Source organism: Vicia villosa, unplaced genomic scaffold (assembly GCF_029867415.1).
Source record: "Vicia villosa cultivar HV-30 ecotype Madison, WI unplaced genomic scaffold, Vvil1.0 ctg.000236F_1_1_2_unsc, whole genome shotgun sequence".
Classification (NCBI taxonomy): domain Eukaryota; kingdom Viridiplantae; phylum Streptophyta; class Magnoliopsida; order Fabales; family Fabaceae; genus Vicia; species Vicia villosa.
The window spans coordinates 75,925-90,958 of NW_026705090.1; the positions used below are offsets into that span (position 1 = coordinate 75,925).

Sequence of the window (15,034 nt, forward strand, 5' to 3'; positions counted from 1 at the left end):
CTTAAAAAGTGCTTCTAGGACACTCGTCAGCTGATAATTTAAATAGGCATATGATTTCTTTTTATTTGATTTTATTATTGCAAATGTATGTTATTTTGTTTTAGTATTGTAATTTTATTTTAATATAGGTAAAAATGACTTATATTAGAATTAGTTGTATAAATTTAATTTTAATAAATATTAAAAGAAACAATTATAATATTATAGATATAATTTTAGCATAATTAAATTTTATACAAATTAAAATATTTAATTATAATTTTGATCTTCATATTTTACTTCATTCACAAAATTTTGATTCCACATTATAGTTTTTACACTTAAGATTAATAATAGATAATACTTTCATTTTTAAATGACATGTTCAAATCATCCTATACAAACTTTGTAAAATAAAACAAACTACCATAACTTTAATGTAATGTAATTAAGGGTGTGTATAGATTCACGTTGATAGAATTGATTCTACTAAAATTGAGTTTGGTAGAATTAATTCTATTTGGTAAAATTGATTTATGTTTGGATACATTTATGTAAATGTCAGTGTAAAAAACATTCAGAATTAATTTTGAAGGCAGAAGTTACAAATTCTAACTTCAAATAGAATCAATTCTACTTTTGCCTAAACAAATATCTTAAAATCACTCAAAATCAATTCTACATCTGTAGAAGTGCTTTTGCCCCTTCCAAAAGCCAAACCAAACATACACTAAGATAGGTCGAAATAAAACAAAAGAATAAAAAAATTATATATAATTTAAAAAAAATAAAAATCAATCAACAAGCTTATAGCAACTAAAACGAAAAAAAATAAAATATATTTATAGGAATGAGTTATCAAATTATACATTTAATAATTTAAAAACCCTTTGAAAGCAAAGTTTAAAATAGGAGAGAAAAAAAAAAGTAACGAAATGGAAGAGTGAGTAATGGCATTAGTTGGTTAGGTGGTGGCCCGTAGAAAGGAAGAGGCGAGAAAGGAAGGAGAGAGAAGTGTAAGGAAAGGAAAAGCAACACAAAGGATTGAATTGTGGTTCACCGTTCCTCTCTCTCTCTTTCTCTCTCTCTCTCCTCCGTTGCAACACCTGATTCCATCTCTCTCTCATTTCAATTTCTCAGGTTCTTCTTCTTCTTCTCTCTTTTCTGATTCATCCTTCAATTTTGTATCTCTGCATATTTTTACATTATTATCATTATTATATTATTATATTATTATTACGATCGTACATTAGGGTTTCAAAATTAAACAAACATCAACGAGATGGAATTGATCCATGATTCTTTACGCATCGATGCTGTTTTCGAATTTCGTTATAATTTTCCTTCGATTTTATCAAATTATTCACCTACGATAACATTTCGCTGAATTTCAGGGAAGAATCAAGCTCTGTGATTAATTATTTCTGATTGTAAAAATGGATTCTCCAATGTGGTTGGAGAATTCTACATGAGTTCTAATCAACCACTGCTTTCCGAACCAGATCTTGTTCCTCCAGTGATTCATTACCGCCGGAGATCGGGATCCCGAACTTCGTTCTTCGACGAGGTAACATTAACTCCTCCAACCGCGGAACACCACCAGGAAGTTGTGTTGGCGAAAGATCGCAGCTTCCACTCTGCATTCAACAACAACAACAACACAAATAACAGCAGTAGCGTTTCTGTTTTATCACCTGCTTTGACAGAGTTTCAAAACCCTGATTCGCGATTTCCCTTGGAATGCCCCACGCAGGAAAGGGGACGCCTGCGATCCTGGGGTGGGATGGAACTGCATGATGCTAATACCGTGCCCTTTGAGATTTCGTTACCTTCGTCAGCGCCAGCTGCAGCAAGTACAAATCGTAGGATTCGTCATAAAAGTGTGCAGTTTGATGAACAGATCTTACATGAGGATAGTGCTAGGTTGATTTATATAAATGATCCTAAGAAAACGAATGATAAGTATGAGTTTACTGGGAATGAGATTCGAACTAGTAGATACACTTTTATCACATTCTTGCCTAAGAATTTATTTATTCAGTTCCATAGGGTTGCTTATCTGTATTTCCTTGCTATTGCTGCACTTAATCAGCTTCCTCCGTTAGCTGTATTCGGGAGGACGGTGTCACTTTTCCCGCTTTTGTTTGTTCTTTGTGTTACTGCTATTAAGGATGGGTATGAGGATTGGAGGAGACATAGGTCGGATAACAATGAGAATAATCGTGAGTCTTTGGTTCTTCAGTCCGGTGATTTCCGGTCCATGATATGGAAAAGGATTCAGGCTGGTGAGGTTGTTAAGATCTTTGCTGATGAGACCATTCCTGCTGATATGGTCTTGTTGGGGACAAGTGATCCAAGTGGGCTTGCCTATATTCAGACGATGAATTTGGATGGAGAATCAAATTTGAAGACAAGGTATGCCAAGCAGGAAACGGCTTCTATGGTATCGTCAGAGGTTTGTGATGTTTCTGGGATTATTAGATGTGAGCAGCCGAACCGGAATATTTACGAGTTCACAGCTAATATGGAGTTCAATGGAATTAAATTTTCCCTTAGCCAGTCAAACATTGTCCTGCGAGGTTGCCAACTGAAGAACACAGATTGGATAATTGGTGTTGTGGTTTATGCTGGTCAGGAAACAAAAGCCATGCTGAACAGTGCGGCTTCTCCTTCCAAGAGAAGCAGACTGGAAGGTTATATGAATAGAGAAACCCTTTGGTTGTCGATTTTTCTTTTCATCATGTGTATGGTTGTGGCCATTGGGATGTGTCTTTGGCTGGTACGTCACAAGGACCAGCTTGATACCTTGCCTTACTACAGAAAAACATACCTCAACAATGGCCGGGATAAAGGAAAGAAATATAAGTATTATGGGATACCAATGGAAACATTTTTCTCCTTTTTAAGTTCTGTTATAGTGTTTCAGATAATGATACCCATATCTCTTTACATCACAATGGAGTTGGTTAGGTTGGGTCAGTCATACTTCATGATTGAAGACATGGATATGTATGACCCTAGCTCTGGGTCAAGGTTTCAGTGTAGATCATTAAATATAAACGAAGATTTGGGTCAAATACGTTATGTATTTTCAGACAAGACAGGAACGCTAACAGAAAACAAGATGGAATTCCGGAGGGCTAGTGTACATGGGAAGAATTATGGGAGCTCCTTGGTTACTACTGATAACAGTTCAGGTATTTGGTCTCCCCTTTATATAATTATGTAACTTTAGACTGCTTGATGTTGCTGTGTAGTGCCATTGTCTCTTGTCTTGCTGTTGCGGTTTGAAATTCTTGTTACTGAAATTCTTAATATTTATGGGTTGAGATTATGGGGAAATTTTGATTTCTCATGTAAAGTTGTGAAATGCAAAAGTTATGCTTTTAGCTTTGGTTTATGCCAATGGCTAGTTTTCTGGACAGGTTAATGAGGCTGGTGCCAATATATTTAATTGTCATTTCCTGTTCAACTACTGAACTACTTCTAATTGATCCTGAGATGGACCTACTAGTGTTAATGCCACGTAAATATAGAAAACCTGATCTATAATTATTAATTATTGTATGAGAGCAAAAGCTTCCTATGTGTTAGCTGTCTGTTTTCTTTCCCTTGTGCAATTTCGTCTTGCTTGCATACTTAATTAATGAATTTGCTATGTATGACCTTCAGTAGTTTTAATATTTTGCTTTGAGTCTGAATATGTCAGCCGCACGAGTTCTTAACAAAAACCATCTGTAAGCTTATAATGAATTATAGCTCTTACTTATCACAAGTTTTGGGTTTTGTAGCAACGACAACTGTTATTCCGAAACGGAGATGGAAGCTTAAATCTGAAATTGCAGTTGATCCCAAACTAATGACCATGCTGCATAGAAACTCAAATAGAGATGAAAGAATAGCTGCTCATGAGTTTTTTCTTACATTGGCTGCTTGTAATACTGTGATTCCTATACTTAGTGATGGCGGATTTTCTGGTTGTGGAACAAGTGAATCAAATGGATATGTAGAATGCATTGATTACCAGGGTGAATCCCCTGATGAACAAGCTCTAGTTTCTGCGGCCTCTGCATATGGATACACTCTTTTTGAGCGGACATCTGGACATATTGTTATTGACATCAACGGTGAGAAACTCAGGTAGATCGTGACTTCCTTTGAGATGGGTTACTTCTTTTTACATTTTGTTTAAACAATGGGTTGCTACTTGTTACATTTTGTTTAAATGATGCTGGGATACATGATTGATGAGAATGTATTATCTACATTAGACTTTCTAGTTCAGTTTTGTACTTTTTATGTAAGCTATATTTAGATTACTCAGTAGCTTTATTATGTCTGGTTTATAGGTTGGACGTGTTAGGCCTGCACGAATTTGATAGTGTGCGAAAGAGAATGTCCGTTGTTATTCGGTTTCCTGACAATGTGGTAAAGGTGCTAGTCAAAGGCGCTGATACATCAATGTTTAGCATTTTGGCAAATGGCAGTGAGAGCAACAGTAGCTTATTGAATGCAACTCAGAGCCATTTGAATGAATACTCTTCACAAGGTTTGCGCACCCTTGTGGTTGCCTCTAGAAGTCTTTCTGATGCTGAACTTGAGGAGTGGCAAAGCAGGTATGGAGAGGCTAGCACCGCGTTAACTGACAGAGCTACTAAACTACGTCAAACTGCAGCTCTTATAGAATGCAATTTAAATCTACTCGGAGCAACTGGAATTGAGGACAAGCTGCAAGAGGGTGTACCAGAAGCCATTGAGTCCCTACGGCAAGCTGGAATCAAGGTCTGGGTTCTTACTGGTGATAAACTAGAGACGGCAATTTCAATTGGTCTTTCCTGCAAACTTCTCAGTGCAGATATGCAGCAAATTGTTATAAATGGCACTTCAGAGGAGGAATGCAGAAATCTTTTGAGTGATGCAATAGCCAAATATGCTGTGAGATGTTCAAGTAGAGGGCATCGGAATCTGAAGCATAAAACCAATGCTGAACATGGCGCTCTTGATAATCCTAATTGTTCAAAGTCAACGAGTTTGCCCAAATGGAATCTAGGAAAGGAAGAAGGAACTGATACTCCATTGGCACTCATAATTGATGGGAATAGTTTGGTTTATATTTTGGAGAAGGAACTGGAGTCAGAGGTATAATCATTATTCCACATTAGAGTAAAAATTTAATTTTTAGATTTTATATCTTTATTGGGCATCTAAAATTTGCTTTTTCTGTTTGAGTTGTTGGAGGTACCCATCCTACTGGTTCAAATTTGAGCTGATTTCCTTTTTCTATTCAACAGCTTTTTGACCTTGCAATTTCCTGTAAGGTTGTACTTTGTTGCCGTGTGGCACCCTTACAGAAGGCTGGAATTGTTGATCTGATAAAGAGCCGCACAGATGATATGACACTGGCCATAGGTGACGGTAAGTTCTTTATACTAGGATAAAATCGTCCTTAATTTGCATTTGATTTTTCTTGGGGGGTTCGGTTGATGGTTATTTATAGTTTTCCAGTAAGCTGCAGCTATCAAGCTTCAACTAGTATTCACCGATGCACTTTAAAATAAGATTTGACTTGATATAAGCTTAGTAATTTTTTTTGTAATACTTTTGACAGGGGCCAATGATGTGTCAATGATCCAAATGGCAGATGTTGGTGTTGGAATATGTGGGCAGGAAGGACGTCAAGCAGTGATGGCATCAGATTTCGCTATGGGACAATTTCAGTTCTTGAAAAGATTACTTCTTGTTCATGGACACTGGAATTACCAGCGTGTCGGTTATTTAGTTCTGTACAACTTCTACCGCAATGCTGTCTTTGTGTTGATGTTATTTTGGTATGTATGAATTTCTTTGGATACTATGGTTGATTTCCTTGTGTTTATGAGTTTCTTTTTCATTCTTTTTATTATTTCTGTTTAACTAGTTATCAAGACTAATAGACAATGTACATGCATAAATACTCAAAAATAGAAAAACACACAAAATTAAAGGGACAATTATACTTAACAATTATTAGCATCCTGTCATTTCCCATCATAACAAGTTCCCATCAAAATCAAGTTATAAAGTATTCAAATGACTAAAAAGTTCTAAAAGTAAGTAAAACAAGTTCTAAAACTTAAAAGTAATTGTAGTCATGCTTTCACATCCGCATCTGCCTCGTCTTCACTTCTAGTTCCTCCACATTAATGTTATCTCGTTCATCATTTGATTCAAACTCTTGTTCTTCCACCTCCAACTCTGCATCTCTATTACCAAAACGAGAATATAACACAGGGAAAAAGGAGAAACTGAGAAAGAGAGAAATAAGGGAAAAGAAAAGGAGAAACAGAGAATTCGAGCGAGACGAATGAGTTGAATAAAAACCTTTGAAGAGAAACAGAGCAAGGAGAAGAAGCTTTGCAGTACCACTATACCCTTAATAAAATTAAAGATTCATTTAAAAGTTAAGAGATTTTGCGATTTTCCCCCAAAATCACTCTAGCGGCCATCAAAGTGCGATGCCACTGCTATTTAAAAAGCTAGGGATTTTGTTACACTGCTGCTGCACTATTATTAGCAACATAGGTATTATATACGGTGTATCATAAATTTTGGGCTCAAAGAAGTTATTGGATTTTAATATTAGTTGCAGGTTTTATGAGAGTTTTACCATTTTAATGTACTGTCTTCCTTGTCTGTAGGTATATATTATGCACGGCTTTTTCTACAACTTCTGCATTAACAGATTGGAGTAGTGTATTCTATTCTGTGCTATACACATCTGTTCCCACAATTTTTGTTGGTATTTTGGACAAAGACTTGAGTCATAGGACGCTTTTGCAGTATCCGAAACTGTATAGTACTGGTTACAGGCAAGAAGCTTACAATATGCAATTATTTTGGATCACAATGCTTGACACAGTATGGCAGAGCCTCGTTCTCTTTTACACACCGTTGTTTACCTATAAGGATAGTTCGATCGATATATGGAGCATGGGAAGCTTGTGGACAATTGCAGTTGTTATCCTTGTAAATGTGCACCTGGCTATGGATATCAACCGTTGGTTATTAATAACTCATATTGCTGTCTGGGGATCCGTAGTAATTACATATGGTTGCATGGTGATATTGGATTCCATACCTGTCTTTCCTAATTACTGGTCAGTCACACGTGTTCTACAATAGGTATTGTGTTATATATATGACATACCCCTAGGTTATAATATAATGTGCCTCAAAATCATTGCAGGACTATTTATCATCTGGCAACGTCTCCTACATATTGGATAACAATTTTGCTTATAATAATCGTGGGGTTGCTACCTCGCTTTATTTGCAAAGTTTTTTGTCAAATCTTCTGGCCTTCAGATATCCAGATAGCAAGAGAAGCCGAGTTAATGAGAAAACGACACAATCGTTTGCAGTCAAGGCATCAAGGTTCCAGTTAACCCGTGTTACTCTCATGCCACTTATAGAAACTAAAGAAATCTCAATACAAATGGCCCCCCTTGTATTTGTCCATCACAATGCATTCTTGTGGCAGTTGGTTTTATAAGTTATCAGGTAAGGGCATGTTTTCTCTCGTATTACTTTTATTGTGGATTTCACCCTGTTTTGAGACATTATATTCTTTGCATTAGTTTCCTTAGGTTTACTGGTTGTCTATAGCTGATAGTGACGTAACTTTGGTTTTATAAATTGCCCAAAACCTGTAACAAGTGATTCTGATCTGTCATTAGTTTAGGACATCACTTTCTTCATTAATATGGCGCTTTTGACGCTGTTACTGTAGGTTTTAGAATATATAGAGGTTAACGTGGGCCCTAAAGTCCTAAACATAAATCTGCTGTTAGAGGTACTGGTAGGTTGTCAATTTATTGGAAAAAAGGGGTCACTGTAGTAGGTGTACTATACAATCAGACAAAAAGAAGGTGTAATATAATTATAACATAAGATCACTTAGCTGAATGAGTGGTATCATCTGTGATCTTCTTCCCCGTTCTGTTCATATTCATGGGGCTGGGTAATGAAATGGAAGGCGAGGTAAGACATGGTATATTTGCAGTGGTTGAAAAATAAGAATGTGGAGAGAAAATTGGAGTTAATTTAAATTTCATTTTCTTTGGGAAACTGATCGAGTTTATTTAAATGTATACACATCTCTAAGGTTATTGTAGTTTACTTAAGAGATTAAAGGATATGCATTGTTAATTAGTGTATAATTGCCTTGCACTACCATCTAATTATAATCTCCATTTTGCCAAATCAGATGACCATTTAAAAATATTTAATTAACATAAAAAACTCAATCACAATCGACCACCACAATTTTTGATGTGGTGCAGAAAAAGTTTAGGAAAACAATCACTATTTGTCGTTCTGAAAATGGGTAGAAAGGTGTGGCAGAGGCACCACCGTCCAATCCATGTCCGTCTCAACAACCTCATAGAGGTTAGATCTTAGATGTATGCATTCTTGACTCCACAGCCATAGAAGCTGTTTCTAGGATTTGAACACGTGATCTCCCCGAACACAGGGTCTAAAATACGTACAAAACTGATTTGAAGACCATTGCTATCCAATGCAATAAGTTTGGTTTTTAGGTTTTTTGGTGTGATTATTACGGTTTGCATTGAATTGAATATTTATAAATTGATATTTATTAGAAATTTTGATTTCATCTCGAGTGCTTGTTATGGTCATACAGGTGTATGCATCATTCTGTGTTTGTGTGTGTACATAACTATGTATGGATGTTAGTGAAGAATGTTGTGCACACACTTCTACATGATCAAAATGAGCCGTTTGCATGAAATAATTGATAACTGTCTTCGTTTTTCTGAATTCTGTGCTTGGTCCTGATCTTTTCTGGTTTTAACTATCCAGATGAGTTGCAGAAGCGGATTGCATTGATGTATAGACAAATACAACCGGATCTCTTGGGTAATCACGGATGCCGTAGCTAGTAATTAGCTCGTTGGCTTTTGCCTCCGGCCAGGAAAGTAAATAGGATATGGAGGTTGGAATAGGCTCACACTAAGGCATCTCCAGCTATTTGATGTGGGGGGGGATTTTTTTCAGCGGGACAATGCAGACACGAGAATGATCCTGGGTTCTATATGAAGTGTAACTAATTGTACAATAGTTCTGTAAAAAATCAGGTTTAAAAAGGTCCTTTAACAAGATAATTTCTCAAAAAAGCATAAAATGAAAAGAAAGGTAAAAGGTAATTTTCATTAAATCCTCCACCCCCCTTCTCCTTGGCCTTGCTATTTTTTTCTGGTCTAATTAATTAGCGGTCAACTATACCAATGCAAGCTTCGTTAGAGATGCTTTTTTTTAAATAATTTTTTAAAGGCCCCTGTGGCAGTGTGAATGTAATCTAGGAAAAAGTATGTTACTCCATTGGCAATGGAAAAACACTATGAGTCATACCAAACCAGAAAGACCGTGTTTAGTCCCTCAAGAGGACTTTCCCATTGGCAAGTGAGAACATAAGAAAATTCTTTGAAGTTGGACTGTGCAGGGTCTTTTTCTAAGAATGTTTGACTAGAGACGAGCCTCAGTCCTGGTAGGTCTATTCATGCATTTAAGATTATGTTTGGATTCTGCTCCCTATAAATACTAGTATTAATTTAGGTTGACTATAAATAATGGGAAAAAGTTTGACATAGTGAGTGGACATAATTTGATATTATCTTAATTGATTAAAGGAGAAAGAGATGAATACTAAATTTGTTTTTTCTCTCATTCTCTCTTCAAAATGGACCTCTGATCCTGAACAAGAGGTGCTTTTCGGACCAGGTGGCTGTGGTTGTGAGGTTTTAGTCAAAGTCAATTTAGGAATAAAATATGTTTGTTAAGATGAGGTTTACTTGATTTTTTACAACTTCAAAACTGTTTTTTAAAATAAAATTTAAAAAAAGGTTCCGTAAGTTTGTTTTAGGGAATTGCTCATTAGACCTTTAAATAAGTAGCATTCTAAACCCTTGAAAATTTGAAATTATCTTTCATCTGTTCGGAGTTGTATCTTCGGACGCACCTAAATCACAACCAAAATGCACTATTCTGAGATCCACTTCATTTTAAACAAAAATAAGGTTCGGAGAGATGTATCTCCGTATGGTACTTAGTGTATTTGGAGAAGCAATGTCCTCTAAAAGTTTCTAAAAGCGTAGTAAATACAAATGACGAATTATTTCAGAAATGCATATCTAGAATCCTCCCTGAATTATATAATAACAACACGGTGAATTATTTCAGAAATGCATATCTAGAATCCTCCCTGAATTATATAATAACAACACCATTGTCCATACATTTAATTTTTGTGAAGCCAACTTATATTAACGTAAAATCAAAGCAAAATAAAGTTACATTAAAGTTTAATGAGGGTTAAAAATTCATACATTAATAAAACAAATCAAGAAAATACAAAAAAATTACATTTCAATATAAACTATTGGGTATCTCCAATTGTCTGCCTCCTCCGCCTCCTTTATTGCACGACATTTTATAATTTGGAAAGCTATGCGCTCCATTAGTGACAACTAGGGACTGCCATCCTCAGAGTCCTGACTCTATGGCTGCTCTACCCATCTTTGCTACACACCGACATACCTTCTTCATGCTCTCTGCATGCTCATCTCGAACCTCAAGTACCTCCTGGTAAGTTGGCTTAGGTTGTTCTCCAGGAGCGTTTAGTGTCATGATAAGGTGTGACACCCTTTAGAACTATGTCAAGTAGCCTTCAACACAAGCCCAATGTACAAGAGCTGTCTCCCGACGATACTCCTCTAGTATCAGGTGGCTCTCAAAATCATTCAGTATCACCTTCAAACAAATGCATCACTCGCTCAGACAGATAGAAATACATAAGAGATGACTCACACCCTATCCAATCGGAGTATAAGAAAATGACGTCAAACTGACGTGTCTGGCGGTGACCATTGTATGGACAAAAACAAACGTCTTCTAGTACCATAAGGCCAGAAGAGTCTCTGAATGGTCGACCGCATCATTTCCCCTGTACGGAACAAAAGCGACCGCACGAGGTCAATCCTCTGTGTATTTAGGCGCATCTTCAAACTGGATGATGAGAGGAAAGTGGAAAATGATCCATCTCTGAAAAATTGTTCAGATACAATATTAATAACAAGTCTAACTAATGAATTATGAAAATATTAGTAACAAGGAATTACTGTAAACAACGTGCAACACCTCGTCACCTGCTTTGTCTTCCAAAGACAACTCTCGTCCAACTTCGAGTATAGGTAGACCAAACAGGCGGCTCTCTGATTATACTCGTGAATCACAATCAATTCTCTAATTGTACAGTTAGAAATTTTGGTATTCTTGTGGCTTTGCAGACTTTAGCTTGGCCTTTTCGTTAGTCTGTAAGACTAATTTATGCTAAAATGTTTATGTTGCAATATAAATCTGTCTCTTCTTAAGGTTGTGTTATGTTGAGTTGAACCACAAATATTTAAGCTTCTTTTTTCACCCTTTAAATCTCACAAAACCTCTAATTTTGACAAAAATGTCCTTCATGTGTTAAAATTCAAAGCAAGTTTTTTAAGCTTTCAAATTTTATAATTCGAAAGTGTTAAATCCATGAACAAATACAATAAACATAAATACTCTGAATATGAATCTAAATGACAATCTCATCATGGTTTCAAATTCTAAAATCCAAAATTGTCTTTTAGAGGAACATCATCCATGTTTTTATTATTGTTGTGACCCCTTTAAATTACATCAACACAAGCAACAATATAAAATAACATTAAAAACAAAAATCTCAAAAATAAATAAATAAATATAACATTTCAAGGAGAAGATGTGATAATGTGATACACAAACTACAACATAGAAAATAATTATAAATAATATATCCTATCGCATCGCATGAAAACTAATGCATCTTACAATATTGCCTTCCTTCAAAATCTGTTGAATAACGACTTGCACATCAATGTCCTCCTATACAATCCCACAAGATAGGAACTCGAAAGAAGGAACAAGACCATTCGCACTGCCACTCTTATCTACTGTCGTATCCTCTACAAGGGATTTCTCCTCAACTGGTATATGTAGTTGTCTTTTTGCTCTTTCTATAATGTAGGCATGTGATACCACATGTGTCCTTGTATAGTTTCCCAACCATATAAGATCTGAGCACCTCGATCCTTAACACACAAATTATGGTCCATGTACTCAACATATCTCTGATCAATCTGAGTTAAAGTGATCATACGTGGAGCAAAGACGACAAGATGTCTGAAAAATATCCAACATGTACCTGACTTGGCACATAAATTTCTTATAAACTCCATGGAGAATATTCAAAGAAAATATGTGCCATCATCTATCTCAAAGTCAATTACACTAACAAAGCATGCTTATCCACTAATAATCTTAGAGATCACCTTAGTAGAAGTAGAAACTCTATGGAGAAAAAGTGAGTTCAACCACTCCATAAATATAGGATTCACCCCAGGTATGACCATAAAATCAATTCACATACTTTATATCCTCTTACTCATACTAATACCACACATTGCTAATGAGTTGCGGAAGTTATACATTCACAAATAGTGAGTAGGAATCAACAATATTGTTTTCATGGTAATCTAAATGAATTAGTTAATCATAGTAATAACAAACATAATAATTTAAATATGTTCATCTTCAATCCTAATCTAAAGAAATTAGCTACTCATAGTAATAAAAACATTTTCAATGAGTTGTGAAAGTTATATATTCACAACTAGTAAGTAGAAATCGACAATCTTGATTTCAGTTAGCCTTTATAACATACATATTTTTTGTTATTTGTATAGATCTATGTGCTTGTAGGTATAACTATATGCAACCGTTAGATGATAACAATGGTTTTTGATGATGACAATACTATATGTCAAACGACATGATATGAAGTTTTCAACTATCAAAGGAGAAGCATTAATCAAGGTGTTATATAAGATGCTTCTCTGAGATCAAAATGTAAAGTTAAATTCAATGAAGACAACACCTAATGTCCAACAGAGTTCGTTGGAGTCCCTGATGATCTCTAGTCAAGCAATACTCGATGATGGTGTACATCAAGAAGATTTGTTAAACTTCATAAGTTAGAAGAAGCAAAGTCCCAAATGAAGTACTAAAAAAATGATAAATCAAGAAATGGACCTTGAAGCTTCAAATATTGTGAACGAGAGGAAGTTTGAAAGCTCGTCTAATCTGTGTCTGAGTGATCAGTGTATTGTAAAACTATAAGAATAATTTTTTAATAACAAAGACAACTCACACTCTCACCTAAAAATGTTTCAAGCCTCTCTGAATTTTCTAAAACACCTTAAAATCTATGGAAGAACCATCAAGGTGCATGTGGAATTGACCAAAAGTATTCATATTCTTTTATGAAGAATTTATACTCTTCATAATCGATTAGGGACTTAGTTCAATCGATTAAAGCAAGGCAAAACATTCCTTAATCAATTAGAAATACTCCTAATCGATTAAGACATATAACCATTGTAGAATTTCCATTTTGGGATTAGGGTTGTTGTCATTTTGAACCTATTAATTTATTAACCTTAGTACTTAACCAATTAGGTCATTAAAAGGCCCATAGATATTTTTTCCTTTTAGCGCCAAAATTTTCTCCTATAAATAAGGGCTTATCCCTATTTCAAAACACACCAGAAAACATATTTCAATCATATTTTCTTATTTTTTAGTATCTCTATTTCATTTTATTTTTTTCTTCACAAAGTTGCCTTAATGCATTGAGAGTGAAAAATATCTGTGAGATTTATGTTCTGGTACAATACTACTATTGTAAAAGAGGGCTTTGTTCTTGTATAATATCTTCATAAGAAATTTTTGTTTGGTTCTTAATATTAACAAGTTAAAAGCTTTGTTTGGGTACCAAAAGTGTGAAAATCTAACTTGTTTTATAGGTACGATTTGCAACTTTGAAGGCTTAATCGTAAATTAAGAAAATTTATGCAAATTATGAGTTTGAAAGTTCCACCAAAAGATAAATTTGATAATCTTGATGGTTGAGGAACTCTTTGGAAAGTTTTGTGATACTGTTTTATCATCATTGGAGATATGTGAACCAACACTAGCTTTAAGCGATTCAGAGAGATGGAAAATTGACAGTTTGATGTCGTTCTCTTCAACAGGGGACTTCTCAAATTTTCTTGATAATTTGAGGTAAAACACTTGATAGAGAATAAAATTCTAAAAACTTCAATTAATCCTCTAACAAATGGTTATTTATGTGCCTAGTGAATTTGTTTTATTTTTTACTAATATTTTGGTTTGAGAAAATAATAATTTAAGAAAGGGGGTGCGAAGCCAAAAGAAAGGGGGGGCTGAAAGAAGAAGCTAAGCCCAAAGCCATCTAAGGCCTAAACGGATCAAAAAAATTGAAAAAGGTGCTTATAATCGATTAACCATAATAGACTAATAAATTAGGTGCATTTGAAATTTAAATTTTGCACGACCTAATCTATTAACTCTAAAGGCTTAATCGATTAGATCGCCCTAGAAATGCCGCCTCCATAAATCAATCATCCTAATCGATTGCTTTTATTAACCTAATCGATTAAGGATGGCCTATAAAAAGATATTTGGTCCTCCTCTCTTTTCATCTCATATTATATGCTCTCTTCATTATTTTACTCTCTAGCTTTCTTTGTGTTCTTGCATTCTTGTGAGTGCTTTGTGAGTTCTTCTTGAGTTTTATCATTCATCATCAATAAATGGAACCTAAAAGAGTTAAAACCTCTAGAAGATCCACTCTTCCAACAAATTTCTCCAATAATTTTTCCATGCAATATCAAGAGAACAAGTTCAACATAGACTTTTCTACAAAGCATATTCCCCAACCTACCCTAAGGATCTTAGGTTCTTTAAAGGTTGTTAATTTTTGAATGTCTTCGTTCAAGCCAGGTTGAAGGAACTCATCAGAAGTGTCCCAAAAGAGATGTTCCCAACTCCAATAAAGACTTTCTACTCCGACCTCAATTATAAAGATGGGATCACTACTTCTGAGGTTCTAAAGCATCCG

The 15,034-nt window shown here is 35.1% G+C and overlaps 1 protein-coding gene across 1 annotated transcript; it reads left to right on the top strand.

The window, feature by feature from the left end:
* The first annotated feature begins 904 nt into the window (after positions 1–904).
* Positions 905–9,741, top strand: LOC131625775 (phospholipid-transporting ATPase 1-like). Its single transcript, XM_058896607.1, has 9 exons — positions 905–1,119; positions 1,374–3,176; positions 3,771–4,119; positions 4,329–5,118; positions 5,271–5,394; positions 5,588–5,807; positions 6,657–7,115; positions 7,205–7,518; positions 8,842–9,741. The coding sequence occupies exons 2-8, from the start codon at positions 1,448–1,450 to the stop codon at positions 7,401–7,403; spliced, it is 3,870 nt and encodes a 1,289-aa protein (XP_058752590.1). The 5' UTR covers positions 905–1,119; positions 1,374–1,447; the 3' UTR covers positions 7,404–7,518; positions 8,842–9,741.
* The last annotated feature ends 5,293 nt before the right edge of the window (positions 9,742–15,034 follow it).